This window comes from Gallus gallus, chromosome 4 (assembly GCF_016699485.2).
Source record: "Gallus gallus isolate bGalGal1 chromosome 4, bGalGal1.mat.broiler.GRCg7b, whole genome shotgun sequence".
Lineage (NCBI taxonomy): Eukaryota > Metazoa > Chordata > Aves > Galliformes > Phasianidae > Gallus > Gallus gallus.
Genome location: NC_052535.1, coordinates 79,236,030 through 79,254,668, shown reverse-complemented (window position 1 = coordinate 79,254,668; position 18,639 = coordinate 79,236,030). Strand labels below are relative to the sequence as shown.

Here is an 18,639-nt window from a genome sequence, read left to right as displayed (position 1 = left end):
AGAAGACAACTGGGAAGTAAGCGGCTGACAGGTGAGCACGACCATACACTAACCCAAGGGACTAATGGCTTCCTAATCAAGGCAATAAGACCTCACGCCATCATCTTGTATATATGCCTAAAGCCCAGATAGCTGCTGTGTATCCCTACCTGACTACAGCACGCCTTGATGCATAGCAGCAGTAATGAGTCACATTAATAAGAAGAACTCTGTCCACCAGGCAAAAGCTGCTGAGTTATACGACATCTTGCAGACAGAGGGGACTATCAGGAAGCATGTTGAGCCTCTTCAGGCCTTTCCATGCAGGAGACATTCCCACAGGTCTTTCAAACCACTGGGTGATGCACTCTACAAAGCCGACTATCCTGTGAAAGGCTGATGCCAGCCTTCATGCAAGGTCATCATCTTTCCTCCTGAGAAACAGCTGGTCTTGTCATGGACCTTAGCTACAACATAGAATGAGCTGAATTTCCTAGGCAGCTGCTTGTCCCTTATTCCCTTTGGGCTTATAACTAAGATCCTACTTTTCTAAAATCTCACTTCCTTTCCAAGGCAATATGTCAACTGTACAAACAGGACCATGATTTGGGGAGGGCAGGGTTTATGCCCATAAGGCTTTATTGGAAACAATGGTGTTTATCTGATTATTTTTAATTTTTAAAAACACAACATAAAAGCTAGGCTAAAACCTGCCAAGTGGTATACAGCAGACATGCAAAGGACAAACCAAACACACAATAAGAGTAGAAAGGCTTTTGGACATTAAAGCTAAAAAAATTTCTAAGTGAGAGAACAGGCAAGGAAAACAAACAAAACCATCACTTAAAGGAGAACTAGGCAAATCCCAAATTGAAGTAATCCTTGGTCTCCCTGTAATGTACTGTATTACCATGTAGAATCAAGTCAGTGAGAACTGGCAAATGAATGAAAAAGCAACAGAAAGAAACAACTTTGAAATACCTGTGCCGGTACAGAATGTCCCAGTTCATCATAAACACTCATTGATGAGATGTTGACAGGGACTGTGACAATTGTAGTGATGTTCCAGGCCAGGGGATTATAGACAATGACATAATGGTCAGTATCTGTAGTACCTTTGTGTAGACAAACAAGTAAGAACAATCAGTCACTACAGTTAGGATTTTTAAAATGTGATGTTGAAAAGTAGTTACGAGATCTATCTAGGTACAACTACATTACAAAACTTTAACATAAAGACCTGCAGTAAAACTTCATGATTGGAAGTAGTAGTACATTTCACAGTACTGTATAAAAACCCCTTCTGCTGTATTTTCCTATTATTTACTCAATAAAAAGAGACCCTGTATTCAGCCAGTGGCACCTGCGTTGAATGTAAAAGCATTTGGTGAAAATAAGCAGCTTACCATAACTCGCTGTCATGCAGAATTAACTTTATGAGAGTTATACAGAAGATCAAATGAGAAGCCTAATCTAAAAACAGCCCTGTAAAAAACCAAATCAGTCTGTTGTGCAGCCCACGGCACTGCTTATATTTGACAGTTTAAAAACTTTCCAAAGTCAAGACAAAAAGCAATGAAGTCTTTAGAACAGCATCCTTAAAACTATTCTACATTTTTATACTCACTGGCAGTACATCATAGCAAGAACTTGTCTTAGCTGTGACTATGATTGTTACTGCATAGGATTACGTTGCGTAGTAGGCTTAGTTTAGTAATCTTCCTCCTCTCTCTTATACAGCTGAGGTCTGAACTTAGGAGCCAACTTTGACATTTATACTGGGTCAGAGCTCTGTCTAACAGCTAAGAAGCCCTGTTTTCAGGTGCTTGAGATCTGAGAGCTCATGCTAAGCCTGAACTAATTGATGTCTTATACAGCAAACATGATTTTCCAGTAGTGGTTGACAAAATTTAGGTGATAAATGTATTGACTCTCTCTGAAGGAAACATGGTAACTTTCATAAGATAGTCAAGAAATTGGAAAGGCTGTCTTAAAAAGTACCTGGTTTTCCCGAGTCTTTATTGTAAATATAATAGACCTCTCCACTCTTCTTAGCATTGTTCATATCAAAGATTATGGAAGCCATTAACTTCTTGACGTTGAACATTCCATACATCAAGTTATCCATGTACATGTTTGTCACTTTAGGAGACTCTGTGCCTGTTATGCCATCATGGTGCTGGACCTTACATTTAAGAGTAGTTTGAAAGGTCACAACGCAATGCAGACAAATGACATCTTCAGAACTTTCTTTTTTTAAAAAAAAACAAAAAAAAACCAATCCAGTAACCTTCAGACATTTCATTTAAAATAATAAGGTACTACAGCTACACTCATAGATCTGCGTTTTGCCTGCTCCAAATTGCTGTACATGGAGAAAAATGGTCAAAGAGAAGATACACACAGATGTCCATCCACACTTAATCATTTTTTTAGTACTTAAACATTTCTGAAGGTATGTATTAGAAGAAAAAAAAAAAACAACACAAAAATCAAGAATACCATAGCAAGACGGGTTTTTCATTTGCTACTAAGTTCTGTTCAATAACTTAGTTGACAAAATATTTGTGACCAGCAAAAGCACCAAGGTCTATGAATGCTTAATGGCATGAAGCCCATTGCTTAGTTGCTTAACTTTGATGGAACAAATCTTTCCTCTCCCAGCTTGCACAAAAAGAGATTATCACAGAACTCCGAGTTTGTTCAGGTTTTTACTGCAATCATTGTAACTAAATAATATAACTGAGAAAAGGACTTCCACATGTTTAAAATTTGGAAGTAACCACACAAGGAATGTATGGCTACGGGACTGAAGTCCTGTTTCAAGACAGTTGTTTGTCAATTTTTTATTTATTTTTACACTTCAGACTTGCTACAAGGGAAAATTATTGCTAAAACTATACATGTGACATGGAGACTCTATAAATGAAGTGTTTCCTTTATGCAATAAATATTTTTATTTAAAATTTAAAAATATATATATGTATATATAACACTCTTTACCTCTGAAACCGCCCATCTAAGGCTCTGAAGCTGCTTTAGGGCTCCGTGTTTGCAGATAGAACCTGCTGGGTGTGTCCGGACATACTGTGTGAAAAAGGACTCTCCAGCATAAAGCAGTGAACTTGCTCTCCTTGCAACTCCTTTTAACATGCTCCGAGAAGTATAAAATCCAGTCCAGGCTTGAAATGGCTCTGTTAAGAGTTGAAGAGATCCAATGAAGTCCAGAATACCAGTTCAGTTACTGTTTATTTGCTATTTATTAGCCTACTACTGTACACCTTCTCACATGAAAACTGCTGTGTATTACACACCATGCATCAAATGGAATAGTTACAAATCCTACAAAGAGAGAGCAATAACTATGCCCTTTGGATAAGTATAGTCTTTTGTACAAGTCTAGGAATGCAGTTACTGATATAAAGCTCCTACCTGCAAGAGCTTTGTATCAGTACCTACCTCTTGCACTAACCTACATTTGTAGAAACTCTTCTGTGGACCTGCACAAAACACTGTATAATTTTCATTGAAGGACATTATATTAACAAGTCAGATTATAATCTTTGGTTATTACCCTCTGTTTTCTCCACTATTAGTTAAATAAAAGGATCTATTTTAAATTTTAAATCCTCAACGTGGAGTAGAAACGGTGATGAGACAACATGACCCCATACTACTCCAGTACCTCAAACTATACCAAAACGTGCCCTCAAGTGGTCAGTGCAAAATATTTCAATGGTTCCTTTGTGCTGATGTGTTTTAGTATGACAAACTGGGAAAACAAGTTACTTGTCTTAACATTTCCAAATCTCTCCTTCGTTGTTTGTTTTTTAAACAGATAAACCACTGATGAATTAGTTTTCCATAGAGAAGCTGCAGACAGTGTTTTCTAAAGTCTGTATATGCAACTGTAACAATCTGCTAGCATTCTACAATTAGAAGCAACAATTAGAGAATGGGATCTTTAGGTCAAAAACGGTAGGACAAACTCTTTATCAACTGAAGAAATGGTATGGATTCAACCAGAATTAATTCCTCTTCAATTTTCAAGGTTACGAGCAAGTTTTGCACATGCACAGCGGCATGGTGCAACAAATGTAGAATGGAAGAAGGAAATAACTTTCAGGGACTTAAAACTTGAGTTTCCAAGGCATATGTCAGAAGTGACACTGAGCCCAATAAGTGACTCATAATAAAATGACATAGAAAGAATGAGAGAGGATTAATCATCATGAAGCAAAACAGTACGTGGGAGAAAGTGCACTCAAATCTATACTGTAATTGCAAGGCACAGTAAGATGTTTAGGGAAGAGATTGCATCTACGTGTGGGAACCCACATGGAGCATTAAGGGCGCTGCTATTATGCAAGCTAGTGACAAGTGACTGCAGCCTGTAAATTACACCAAAAGATACAGGTAAGAGCTCAGATGTAAAAGGCTATTAGCAGTTAGAACTCACAATGTATTTATCAGCAAGTTATTAGAAATGACACAATCCCTCAGGGGAAGTGAGTGAGTCAGGGATCGGTCCATGCAATGACTCACAGGAAGAAATGGTTATTTTTATTATTTAAAAGTTAAAAGACATGCTACAGATTATTAGATGTATAAGATATATTTGGGTCATAATAGTCCAAGATATAACCCACAGTGTCAAGAATGTGATGAAGCAGTTGTAGCTACAACTATATAGAAAAGGTATTCCAACAATAATTTTATGCAGACAATGAAAGCAACTAACGAGTTTTGAAGCTGAGAAGTTACCTACTGTCTTCTCTCTACATTCTCTTTTTTTTTGACCCTAATATGAAACAAGATTAAAGATTAAATTTAGTGTGGAAAGGGATTAAAAGGATGTTGAGTACAGCACACCTTTCTTAATAACTTCCCAATTCTACCTGAAAAGCATATCAAGTAACAAGCAAGCAGCAACTTCAATAAATCTGTGCCATCATACTACAAAAATTCAGAGTTACAGGGGATGTTTTTCCTCTCTGAGGCCTCGCTTATAACACAATTCTTTTTCCCAGAACTTATAACTGTTTCATTTCATGACAAGGACTAGATTTTCTCCTAGAGCTACAGGAGACGGAAGGTGGGGGAGGGGGAGGGAAGTTGGGGTGCACCTACCACAGTCTTTTGCTTGGACCAGTACAATGTTGTCAAGTGAAGCCACAGGTCATCCTTACCTATTATGTTTCACTTGACATTAAAAAAAAAGGCTTTGCAGACCACAAACTGAATTTCTTTCATGTAGTAATAAACCCTGAAGGTATGTTCCAAGTGTCAATGGACATTCAGTCCATGTGATCAGATTATACCTATATATCTTGAATACATACCATGTGAGCATTGACTTCTCAGCACCAGTTGTTTCACTTTGATCCGCTCCTGTTCTACTGCACTAACACAGAAGTAATCTTTGAGCTTTAACATCACCTTGTGCCCTTCCTTGTTCCCTTGGTTACCTGACTCTTCCTTCAGATTACTCAGTGCCACTCTTCCCATCTCTGCTCTAATTTATGCATAATCCAATTTTTTTAAATAGCAACAGTGAGACATTGCTCTATATGGCCACACAGCCATTTGTTTCAAGGTATCGTTTGGTTTACTGGTTTCCTTTCAGTTCCCTGGATCCCGAAGCACTGTGTACCTACTATGGATCATTTCAGAGGTAGAGAAATATAACACACCCATTTAATACTGCAGGAGACTACAGGTATTTGTGCATTTGTGCTGATGTGTAGGAGGCAGAGAAAATAACGAATACCAAGTTTTATGTCTACACAAAACAGATTACTCAAAAATGTATACTTCAAGCAAAACAGAGTTTTCCTATTTTCATATTTTTTCTTTCATGTTTTCCTCCTCCATCCTTTGCTGCTAGCTGTCCCAATGAAATATTACAACCACTGCACTATCTTTCTTATATCACTAAGTTTGGATCAATTTGTCTTATTTTATAGAACATGGTGGTAATGTAAATAAATGCCCCATCCCTGGAAGTGTTCAAGATCAGGATGGATGGGGCCCAGGGAAGTTGGAACTAGATGGCCTTTAAGGTCCCTTCCAATGCAAACTATTCTATGATTCTGGATTCTATTTTTCACAGAATCACAGAATTGTAGTGGTTGGAAGGGACTTCTGAAGATCATCTAGTCCACTCCCACCACTAAAGCAGGCTCCCTACAGTAGATTGCAAAGGACACATCCAGATGGGTTTTGAACATCTCTAGAGAAGGAGATACCATAAACTCTCCGGGCAGCCCATTCCAGGGCTCCATACTGCTGAAAGTTTTTCTTCACGTTCACATGGAACCTCCCATGACCCATTTTGAGGCCATTGCCCCTTCTTCTGTCACTGGGCACCATTGAAAAGTGTCTGGCTCCCACCTACTGACTCTCGCCCTTTAGATATTTATAAGCATTGATAAGAAGTTCTCTGTCTTCCTTGAACTGGGGAGCCCAGATCTGGACATAGTACTCCAGATGTGGCATCACCTAGGAAGGGAGGAAGGGGAGGCAAACCTCCCTCGCTAGCCTTCAATGCTCTTTTTAATGCATTGGCCTTCTTGGCCACAAGGGCACACTGATGGCTTTTTAATTTCTCATTTTCTCAGTTTCCTTTATTAAAACTATAGATAGGTACAATTGGAGCAGATGTCATGTAGTTGTTAACTTAATTACCTGTTGAATATGGAAGGAAGTCTTGAGAAGTCCTTATTTCCCACGTAAGATTTCTGCTATAAACTGCTTGGAAGTAATCACCAACAGTTGCATACTGGACAGTCACTCCAAACTCATCAGAATGCTTGTTAATGTAGTCCAACAATAGGTCCATGTTGGAGTACTGAACAGATGCATTAAAGAACTGTTTGTCACAGCCCTGAAATTCCAAAAACAGAACAGTAAAATAACTTTGGGTCATATAATTTAGAAGGATCTTTTTATAAACAGCCTACATTAAAGTGGTATTTCTTTTGAACTTGACTGACCATAAAAGAAGTTATTTGTTACAGAAACCTCAGGTAGGGATATGGTTACTTGCACAGATCAGCTGACAACCAGTTGGTATTACAGTCAGAGAGAAGTGTGTTGATGTATTGTATCGTGCAAGAACATGAGATGTGGCAGCAACTGGAAAATGTATGAATATATGACTAGAAAGAAGATCTTTCTTTTCACACTGTGCTTCTCACAGTTAGAAAGTACAGAAGTTCTAGGAGCATTCTTAAAAGCAGAAAATACGCCTTAGGAAGTGCAGACATGGCGTGAAACAAAACTATCTGGAAAGTGAATTCTGTAATACAAATATCACACGATATGTTGCTGACTCCCTGCCTTGACCGTAGACTATATGCTCACCCTAATTGTTAAGGGGGGGTGATACAGTGTGTAGTAAAGCCTCTTCTTTTTTTTCTTTTGAGTATGCTTGCATAACCTCTGACTTCTGTTGAAGGCATCTCATTATAGGCTACCTGCATGTACAAATGTTTTATAAACAAACAACAAGCAAATAACATTGTTATAACAAAGCCTTTACTCAAACACAGTAGCTGAACATGAAAAATGAGACACTCAGCCACAGCGAACAGTGAGAGAAACAGGAGAGAAACAAAGCAGTAACTCAAAACTGCACCCACTAGAAAATGTTCACTTTGCAATAACAGATATTCTGGTGAAATATCCACCTTTGAGAAGACACATTATCTTTTAATTGTAATTACAAGACCTACAGCAACCACCAAACTTCAAAAACAGACTGTACATTCAATTTAGGAGAGGTTATTTTCTAACACCTTAAAACCAGCAAAAGTGTATCAGTGCTATTTTGACATGTCGGACATAACTAATACAGCAGATTGCTGGAAAAAAAAGTGTTTGGATGATCCATCTAGGATACATCTCTAAGTAAAATATAAAGATTGCATGAGAAAATGACTGAGTTTGAAGAGATGTTGTCTATCTAATGCCTAGTACATTTTCTGTAATGCTAACTTCTTTTAACACAGAATTCTGTTGTGCTAAGCAATTATGTAAAGAGGTCACCTGAACAGACAGCACAAAGTGAGGAAAACAGATCATAGTACATAGTTAGGCAAGAGGTTATCATTACAACTCTCGTATCTGTTTCTATATTGGGTAGGGTAGAAGATTTGGTAGACAGTCCACAGACAGTATGAGAAAGCTCTGGTTTTCAGAAATAATTACTAATCAGACATTTGGTCCCCGCTTATTAGAAAAGCATTTCTCATGGTCGCATGGTTTGTACTCTGTACTTGGGCAGTACCTACCGTAGCAGAGTAGCACCTACCTACTGCCCGTACTGTAGGTGTACTGGCCACTTCCCAGGTAAACTCTGATGATAATGCACTTACCCATGGCCACAAAACATCATTTGTTCGGAACCAGACTGCTCTCTCCTTAATGTTTGCCACCATGGCCTGTGCGTACATATGGATGTTGGTATCTGTAACAGGGAGACTCATGTTTGGATAAACACCATCTTTTGGTGGATCTGGGAAAACTGCAAATCCATTCCAATAAAATCCTGATCTAGGAAGAAGAAAATAATAGACTATAAACAAAATTTATTCAACTAACTGAGAGAAACTCATCGAAAGGTGCTAGGATAAAACATTGACAGAGGGAATACAGAAGCAAGAAATTCAGCTAAAATTTGTTGTCAATGTTTAGATTTTAGTGTTTATTAGCAGGTAGGTTAGGCGGAAGGCTGTCTGTTTTTCTTTCTCCTGGTGCAATTTTCCAAGTCTCTACTGCTTGCTTCCATAGAACAAAGAAATCACAGAACAAACCAGCTAGCTCTGAAACAGCGAGGATGTTCCCATAAGTAAACTGTGCTCACACAGTGCATATTACTGGATAATAAAGTTTTCAGTTCACAGCTCTCAATTTTTTTTCCACAAAATAAATGGAAAATTTGTCTATTCTATACACACATAATTTACACAATCTCAGTCCAATATAATGCTGAAAATCTCCCACAGAAAATCAACTAGCAATAGCCAAGTCCACAGTAAGCTTCCTGGAGTTCTTAAACTTTCAGGCAGAGAAACAAAAATCCAGTCCTGTTTTGGGCATATCCTGTTTAGAGTAATTGATTCGTTCCACATTTTCATTCCATATGTATTATTCTGATAGGAACTGACACAATTTGTGTGTAGATGAAAGTTGTACCTGTGTTGTAAGACTCCTGCTGGTACAAAAGATTATTTTTAAAGTCTGTCAATATTTTGAAGTATTTTCAATGCCTGTCAGTAGAAAATGTCACTTTTGAGAATTCAATTGTCAGGTACTGAGCAGATTTCATGTATCATGGTGGGTAGCTGGGGGTGCTTAATAACCCTGACTCAGATCCACAGTCTAGACTTCTCACTGACCTACCACAGGCCTATGAAGGAAAGCAGGAGAATATTGCTGAAAGAACACTGTTGTGGGTGGCATCCTTGCCCACGGTATGAGGGTTGGAATTAGATCAACTTATTTTTAAGGTCATTCCACCGAAGGAAATTCTTAAGTTCTCACAATATAAACTCTCCAAAGCATATTTCTGCATATTTTTGAAATCTTCAGACCTGTTTGAAAAAGGCAGTTGCGATGGGGTACAGTAGCTGTACTGATCCATAGTATGGGTGAAGATCTCCTGACTTTCAGATAAGGAAGGAGAACCCTGCCATACAAACTGAAGCTTCTGGAAAACAAAACAACAACAACAACAACAAAAACATTATCCTTGAGGACAAGCACAGAACTACCATTTTGGAAGCCTCCAGACTGCCTGGTGCCTGAAAACATTTTCATGGGAACAGATAATCAAAAGCTCAAAAAAGCAGAAAGGAAGAATCAGAATTCACTGCAAGCTTGAGGCACTAAGTCCTGGTTTCATCAACTTCAACAAGAGTCCTGTTCTCCAGAGATGCTTGAATTCTATGCAACATTCATAACAGCTTTGCCTAATGCTCAGCTCATACCAGTCAAAGCCCTTTATTTGCACACAATTTAGCGCATAAAATTGTCGACAGACCAAGATAAAACATCATGTCATGAAAAGAAAAATATTTACTGCATCTGGAACACTTTGTGCAAGAAAAAGTAGAATTTGAAACAAACTGAATTCAGCAAAACAGTGTTTAGCTGCAACCCCAACTGAGAGAGTATTATCACTCCTACAGTCACAAGTAAGTGTTCCAAGCCATGACAGCCTCCGCCCCAAACACAAACTCTACACTTCAAAGCTGAGTATATAAAAACAAGATACCAAAGATTCTCTTATGGGAACGTGAAATCCATTCTAAAAGATTAAATTCTAACAGTACTAATTCCATGACCACTTATCCCTTGACAAACTGCCCACATTTTGCATCATTCTCAAGCTAGACTATTTTGTCCTTGACCAAGTCATGAAGACATTGTTGACAGTATTGTACAGACTTGACCACTACCACATGCAGTATTAGAGAAGAATTTCAGTTACTTTTAGAGAAGAAATACCGATGTTTCCTTGCACAGAGAGGCCTTTCATAATGTCATGGTTTAGATTATTATAGATCTTTATATTATTAGATTATTTAGACTATTCAGAGTATATAGATTAGATATATAGTTTAGATTATTATATGGATATGCTGTCGTGAGTTCCAGTCCTCCAGAATTTTTACCTTGTTTTTCTGCATGTCAGCCTTCAGGTCATAGTCAATTCGAGAGATAAGATGAGCATTAAAGCCAGCAAGAGCAAAAAGAGTTGGTGTTGTAGCTGAGGCTCCAAAAGGATCAACGTGCCAAGAAAACTGAGGTCTGATCCCAAAAGTTTCATATAAAAACCCGTGGCCCTCTGCAAAGCAAAATTTGTTTATATTAGGTGCAATCCTACAAGTTCATTCTCTAAACGTAATATGCAGGTAGTATGACAGATAAGCACTTAGAGAATAGCTCTTTATTGCTGTTTTCCAAAGCATTTAAAGTCTCACAATGACAATATTTATTTTGCTATGCCAAGTATACCTTATTAACACCATAAAGGATGAATAATAAACATGAACTAGACAGGTCTCAGAAACAGTACCTAAAGACAGATTAAGTTAAGGCTAGTAGGTTGATGCTGCAGTTCCAGTTTGGGTTTGCTAAAATCATTCAACCTAATGTCAGGAAATGTTAGTTTCATATCAATGATAAAAGAACAAAGGAGGCAGCCAGTAGACAAGACTAACATGACTATGACTGAGGATCATGAAAATAGAAAAAAGACAAAGGTTAACAGATTTATTGTTAGAAGATGTTATTTATAAGCAATGTTTTTTAGTATTGACATGAATTTCAATAATAAAGAAAATAGAATACACAAATCAGAAAGACCAGACAACAGGATCAACTCAGGCAAACCCACTAAATGAAAACAGCCCAATCAACTAAGCAGATGGTCTCACAGAGAACTCTAGAACATGGCACATGGGTTGTCACTGTCCAAAAAGAAACCCACAAAAACCAAACCATCCAAACAAACAAACAAACAAAAAACAAACAAAAAACCCCCCAGATCTTGATCTTATAGTTCTAGAGTAGTATACTGCTTGTATAGTTGTATAGTGATGCATCTTTTTTCTCTTTTTCTTCCACGTACTCCCTTAGTGGAAACTGAGCAGAGTGCTTTCAGGAAAAAATAATGGGGACATATTATTATGTTAATATTTGTTTTTCTGCCAAATTAGCTAGTAAATTTGAATAATCCTTTAAACAACATTTACATTTACACACTAAATGAAATATTAAAATACAAACAATAGTTTGCACAACTAACTCCAATTAAAGAAAAAAAATTGTTTGTAAATACCATATTTCTGGTGTACTAAGCTCTCAACCAGTTATAAACACAGGAGTTGGATGAAAAAAAAATGTCCATCCCCTCCCTCTCCTTTTTTGCCTGAGCGTGATGTGGTGACTCACTGAGATGGAAACGCAGAAGCTCTCCGTGTACTCCTGATAAACACTGACAAGCAAGGAACACAGACAGTGTTATTGTGCAGTCAGGTTTAGCTAATGAAAAACCTGTTATCTGACCCATTATTCTCTGATGTAAGAAGCTGTCCAGAGTGTAGCCCTAAAACAGGCAGGCATATCAGCCATGATAGGCAACTAGTGTTAATTTACACCCTCTTATCGCTTCCTCTGCCCCCACATATGTCACTACCTCAGAACATATTCTAGGCATATGTAGTGTAACAGTGGCATGAACTGTCTTCCCCTTCCTCTCCCCCGCTTCAACCAGATGGAGATAACCTTAACCACTGAGAGAGCCTTTACACCATCCAATGGAGAGGTCTAACACACTGTCATGGTTTTATGGTTGGCTGGAAGTAGAAGCCAGAAAATTAAAACAAGAAATAGTGCACCTCTTGGAAATAAGTGACAATTTCAAACAGAAACCATCATCAATTATTACAAATAGGGGCCTCTTCATTAAGCAAGTCTTTCAACCAGGTTAAGATGTCCTCAGTGACCTTCTGTGGTCCATATTTTGCAGAATACTTTATCTAAACAATACAACCCCTCTGCCCCAAATTCCTGAATTATTATGAGGTATTTTCTTCCAGAGCATTTCAAATCCTCAGTTTCATCATAACTATCTTCACAGGAGCTTTAGCCCTCAAATAGACACAAACCAAAAAGGTCTCTGCCCCAAAGGAGTTTGTAACCCCCCTGTTTACTGCAGTTCTGTTTTTTTTTTTTAAAGGCAAAGCCTTTTTTTATACAGATGACTCACCAGTGAATAAAAAAAATGAAATACTTAAATCAGTTCTTAAAGAACAATACATATATTTTTAAAGCAACTTGGGGTTGAGAAATGAAAACAAAACCAAACCCCCAAGGTCATAACAACAAAAAATAAAAATTAAATGCAAATACGCATACCCGTCAACTGTAAAATCTGATCATCAATTAGTGTCACAGCTTCATCATGCATCACTTGCCCTCCAATGACAAATTCCAATCGTCCTTCCTGAAGTAACTGATGGACCTATGATATTGAAATTAAGACACAGAACATAAATGTCATTTCAGTCTTCTCCAAGTAGGCTGCAAATTTGTTTCAATCACAGCATATTACCTAGACAAAACAGTTGTCAAGAGGGCATCCAGGTCATAAGTGGGATAAAAGGCTGTCTGTACTGAGTGCCATCAAAAAGCAGAGGGTCGGGAGGAAAAGCACACTAATGGGTTGCACAGTGCATTGATTTACCCAGCTTACAATAAAACCAGGTAGTGCCACAAAGATGGACCGCCACCTAGATACTGCTGCTCAGAATAAAATCATGATGACAGCCATGCTAATCTAAACATAAGGCTCTCATCCCCACACACAGCCTAGGACCCTGCCTGAAGACTAAACTAGAGTTGGAAGATAGTATTGCTTCTCCTGAAGTCTTCCTCCTGCTGCAGTTGTCCTGGCTTAGGAAAGCCATTAGGCGGCTAGATGAAGGAGCAATATGAAACCACATGCGAGCAGCAATGGCCAGGCTCCTGAGGTCTCCTTTAGTTCATGATCTCAGTAAGATCATGAACTTCTTTGTTAACTCCAGCCATTAGAAGCCCAAGGCTATGGTCAAGTGCAATAGTCAGCAAACATGCTGGATAAAGTTGTACGAGTGTGTGTGGAGGGAGGGCAATAACAACCTGTGTCCCTTTCCAAAAGTCTTCGTGAGGCTTCTGTCTTCATTATAGCGACCGCACTACCTGGAACTTTGAAGATACAGACTTGTTGAAAGTTTGAGGTATAAATACATATTTTATTCTCCCACCACTATTTGTTTATTGTTAAGTATCTGTCATGTAGGATGGCTGTTCCAGGCCTGTTACGTTTATTTCCCCAGGAACCTTCAGTGAATGCCCCTGTGTCTGCTCAGATACGATGCCAGATTGTCAATTCTGATTATAATCATTTCTCTCATTCACAACGTTGTGAAAATGCTTCAGGGCTCAGCATTCATAAATTAGTTCCAGCTGACTGTGGTGACTGATTAGCATGCTGGGAGACCAGATAACTGATATCTGGTGTCAGCACAGAACTGGTCCTGACCTAGATGAAAAGCATCTGTGGTTATTATTGCCTGTTTGGATGGATGTCCAAAAAAGATATCTTTGAACCAGACTTTGTACCATAGAAACTTCATTTAAGTTTCATGGAACCACATGGAGGTTGAAAATACTAAAAGAATAAGTCAAGTAATTTGAATTATATCCAACTTGAGGAAGGGGGAAAAAAAAAGTAAAAATGGATATCTATTTACACCACGCCCTTCACTGACTTAATCTGGGAAAAAGGACAGGGGAACTTAGGAAAGAGAGATAACAGTTATACAAGCAGCAGACTGTTACAACAGTGGAACATATCTGCAGATCTTGCAACAACCAGTACTTCCTTACATGAACCCACCCGTACATACCAGATAAACAGCTAAATATCTTTTTTCCCCACTAATTATAACCTTGAAACATCAAGCCAGGGTAAGGAGACAGGAATGGTTCACAAAACAAAATACTGAGAGAACAGGCTGCCAAGAGAAGTTATGGATGCTCCATCCCTTGAGGCATTCAAGGCCAGGTAGGATGGGGCCCTGTGCAGCCTGATTTGGTGACCAGCAGCCCTGCCTATGGTAGGGGGTTAGAGCTCAATGATCCTTAAGGTCCCTTCCAACCTAAACCATTCTGTGATTCTATGAACAACGTGCACTGAGAATTAAGAGGTTCACATTCAGCTACATGCTGCTGCAATGCATTTCAGTCTTACATATTCTCTTGCCCGAACTGTAAAACCAGCTTCAGCATTCAGGACATACTTTTTACTGATTTGAACACCACCACCAATCTAAAGCAGAAATGCCCAAAGGAAAAAGAACTAAGTCCTGCATTTCAAGTAAAACACAAAGTTAGGAGAAACCAGCAGAATTAAAACCCTAGGGCTGTACCACAGAAAATAGTTAATGTTGGAGTTCAAGTGGAAAAAGCAGGGCAATTACCAGAGTAACCTAATTCAAAGGCCCAATATTTGCAACTTCCTAGTGTTCAAAACATGTCAGTTATTAACAACCATCATAGCTCCTATAAATTCAGTGTTTGACACACAGGTTCAAGAGAAACTTGTTCTTAATGATTTTAATTTTCAGAAAAGCATCAACTATAAAGTAACTAGAGAATGGGTTAAAATGCAGGAAAGTCTCAAGTATCAGGACAAGGAAAGTAAAGGCTGAATCATATATACTAATTCGGTGCTGCTGAGGTCAAATGTGATGAATATTTACTCTTCAGACACCACATAATAGGAATAGATATTAAGAACTATAAGGAATTATAGGTCTTTTACTTACAGTTTGTGTTATTGCAACACAACGTACTTTAAATAACAGACTCCATTAGAAAGAGAACTTCACTGCAATGCACAAAGCAGTCTCTGCTATTTTCTTTAATGGCCCCACCCTAGATTTACAACATTATTTTTGAATTAAAAACAGGAAAACTTCCTTGCAAAGCATGGGCAAAGAGCAGCCTATGCACAGCAAAGCTGCACACAGGTTGTAAGCTATTATTTAAATAAGAAACACTACAGAAATTTCAGAATTTAGAGAAGAACTGTGTTTAAGCAAACAAACAAAAACACAGATAGGAGGAGCATTTCTTACACGACACTTTACACCCACAGAGCTTCATAGAATCATGGAACGTTGCAAGTTGGAAGGGACCCACAATGACAATCAAATCCACTCACTGGCTCCTGAATCACTGAATCAGCCAAAAAAATCAAACCAGATGTCTTTACACAAACTGAAATTTAGTGTACTGCATGTAATACACTGCTGTTGCCTGAAGTTCTAAATGAGAACCTATAGGAAGATGTACTTGTACCCACTGATCTAGAGAGGGTTAAACATTATGCATTGCAATCGGATACATGACCATCCACTAGGCTGCCACTCCAGCCTTTGATTTCACCATGATTGATTCATAAGAAACCAAACTTCACAAAGTATTTACCAGGAAAAAAAAAAAATCTTGAGTTAAAACTCTCAAGATTCAAATGGATCACAGCTCTTCAATAAAGAAACCCAAGGAACAGCTCTTGTTGCTGAATCCTACGTTTTTCCCTTAGCTACACTAACACTGCTTAGAAACAGCAATTTTTTGAGCAACATTTAACTGGAAAGAAAGAAAGAAATTCCTTCTTGTGAGCAGCATTAGGCAGCTGTTTGTAAGTCTCAGATGTTTGAGAGGTATTGGGCACAGCCTCTTTCAGAATCACCCATCTTGCACTGCTGTGCCACCAAATAAGAAACTCATTGATGAAACAAGAATTGCAAAGTGTAGAGAGTCTTCAGTGCAAAGGTTACCACCACCTACCGCTCTGATCTACAGCTTAGGTTTTAACCTCTTGCAACTGCCTTTAGAGCTAAGGTTCTTTTGCAAGACGTGCTAGATTCAGAGATAACTTACAGAAGATCTGGATAAAAATCAAATGCTGAAGTACTTTGCCCCTTCTCTCCCTTTGAAAAAAAGCATGGATACCACATTAGAAGCACATATGGCTTCAGTACAACTTACCTGCTGCTTGTGTGTATCCGTGGCTACTGCATCCCACCAAAGCCGAAAGAATTCCTGTTCCACAGCAATAAATTTGCGCTGCTTACCTTTCATTAGTTCTTCTACCACAGATGTGTAGACATTTGCTGCATAAGCATGCATACTCTCCTGAAAAAAAAAAGAAGAAACTGCATATTGCTTTGTTGTTGATATTAAAAGGGCTGTTTTGAACACTCATTGGGCTTTACCCTTTCTGCTCTTCTGATTATTTAGAACATCAGTAGAATTGCTTTTGCAGAGCAAGCATGCTCTGCTGTGTATGTATGTTTCTGGTATAACAGCTCTGCACAAATGGAAAATTTTACTATTATGGCCCTGGAGGTTTCAGTCATGAAACTCTTAAGACTGAAACAGTAATTTTTTGAGCAATATTTAAGTGAAAAGAAAGTTCCTTGTTTTGAGAAGCATTAGGCGTCTGTCAAACAGAATGGAGTTCTGGTCCATGATTTAGAATAGAATAAAACGAAACTGGTAAGGGACTCTTAGAACAAATTTGACTGTTGTAGAATAATCTGATGTGAGAATCTGTGCAACTACTTCATATCTCTCCTGTTCCTAAAGCAACTTCAATTCTAGAAGGAGGCCTATGCATTTTACTGGCGTGCAAGGAGAGCAACTGTACTCATCAAATAACCTATCACATGGTTATAATGCTATCAAATTAACAACATGATGTTAATTTAAAATCATACACATTAAGGTTTCTTGAGTATGCTTTCCCTTGTCAGAAAAAATTCTGTTTGTCCAGATCCAGTCTTCTACCCTTAACTTCAAAGTAATATTCAACACCTAAAGGCAACAGAAGAGCTCCCGGAAATACCTGTAATGTCTGTTGCACCAGTTTCAGCATCTAGTTATAACATATGAGTTGTTTTAATATCAACCATATCACTTTTCTACTTAACGCCACTGGTTTTTGCTTAAGAATACACACAACACATCTACCTGAAAGTGATTAACAGACATCCTTCATCCAATTGAAACTAATGGGCATGATGTACAAAATGTGAATCCATAGTTTTAATTTTGCAATTTTCCTCTAAGAAAGAAAAGCCTGCTCTGAAATAAGAGCAGGACGATGTGATTCAAATAAGAAATTAACTTTTCCTATCTCCTACCTTTCCACAACTGGAATCTAGCTATCTTGATTAAAGGTTGCCATTAGAAAAGGGAAAACGTTTGAATGTGGGAGGAAGGGCCTACAGTAATTCAGAGCATATGTAAATAATTGCTTGTTCAATGACTTACCCATCACTTCTTAATGACTCCATAAAAAAATCAAGATTATGATTACAAACTCATTATTATCCAATTTTCACAAAGGGAATAGCCTTCATGTTTTACTATTACTCAAACGATTGCTAAATTTTCATTTGTCACTGGCAATCAGCTGCAAACAATATATTCTAAAACCTTTATTTATGAGGATTATGACATTAAGCTTAATTTTAATTGTTAATAGTTAAGCGAAATATGTTGTATTTTAAGAGCTGATCAAGGACTCTTCAAATGCAACACAGTACTAAAATATTCAGAGTGGAAACTTCCTAAAAAAACTTTCTTGGTGTATTTTGGAGAGTAAGATATTACGACTCAAACTCAAGCTAATCAAGAACTCCTCCAGAGCTTATAAAGCCCAGTGGTCTGGGAGTGAATTAAAAATAATTGTTCTCACAAGCAAGGCCACCTGCAAGCAACAGTAATAATTTTCTTTCTAATTCATATCCTCTATAAGCTAAGGAAATGAAACAATAAGCAGTGGTAAGACAAAATTGCACTTATTTATACGTAGACTTTAAACGTATAAAGTGATTTAAGAATTATACTTTGCTTTTCATAAGGCATTATAGGGAACGGTGAGGCGTTCTTCACATCTTCAGTAAGATATGTAAGTAAGGTGCCACATTTCACTTAAGTTAGGATACCACTGGTACTAGCAGACTGCAACAGAAAGCTGCCATTGAAGGGGAAAAATAAAGTTTTATTAAACATCTAATACTGGAATTATCCATC

The 18,639-nt window shown here is 38.0% G+C and overlaps 1 protein-coding gene across 7 annotated transcripts in view; it reads right to left on the bottom strand.

Moving 5' to 3' along the window:
* The window catches only part of MAN2B2 (mannosidase alpha class 2B member 2), a 29,968-nt gene that overhangs the window by 6,846 nt on the left and 4,483 nt on the right, over positions 1–18,639 (bottom strand). For all 7 annotated transcript variants that reach the window (XM_046940670.1, XM_046940672.1, XM_046940668.1 and 4 more), the window contains 9 exons: positions 16,588–16,734; positions 12,907–13,012; positions 10,659–10,831; positions 9,576–9,691; positions 8,358–8,535; positions 6,667–6,865; positions 2,983–3,173; positions 1,981–2,164; positions 961–1,094 (listed from right to left, as the gene is read on the bottom strand). In XM_046940670.1, the coding sequence (XP_046796626.1) occupies positions 961–1,094; positions 1,981–2,164; positions 2,983–3,173; positions 6,667–6,865; positions 8,358–8,535; positions 9,576–9,691; positions 10,659–10,831; positions 12,907–13,012; positions 16,588–16,734 (1,428 nt within the window). The remainder of the gene's footprint in view (positions 1–960; positions 1,095–1,980; positions 2,165–2,982; positions 3,174–6,666; positions 6,866–8,357; positions 8,536–9,575; positions 9,692–10,658; positions 10,832–12,906; positions 13,013–16,587; positions 16,735–18,639) is intronic.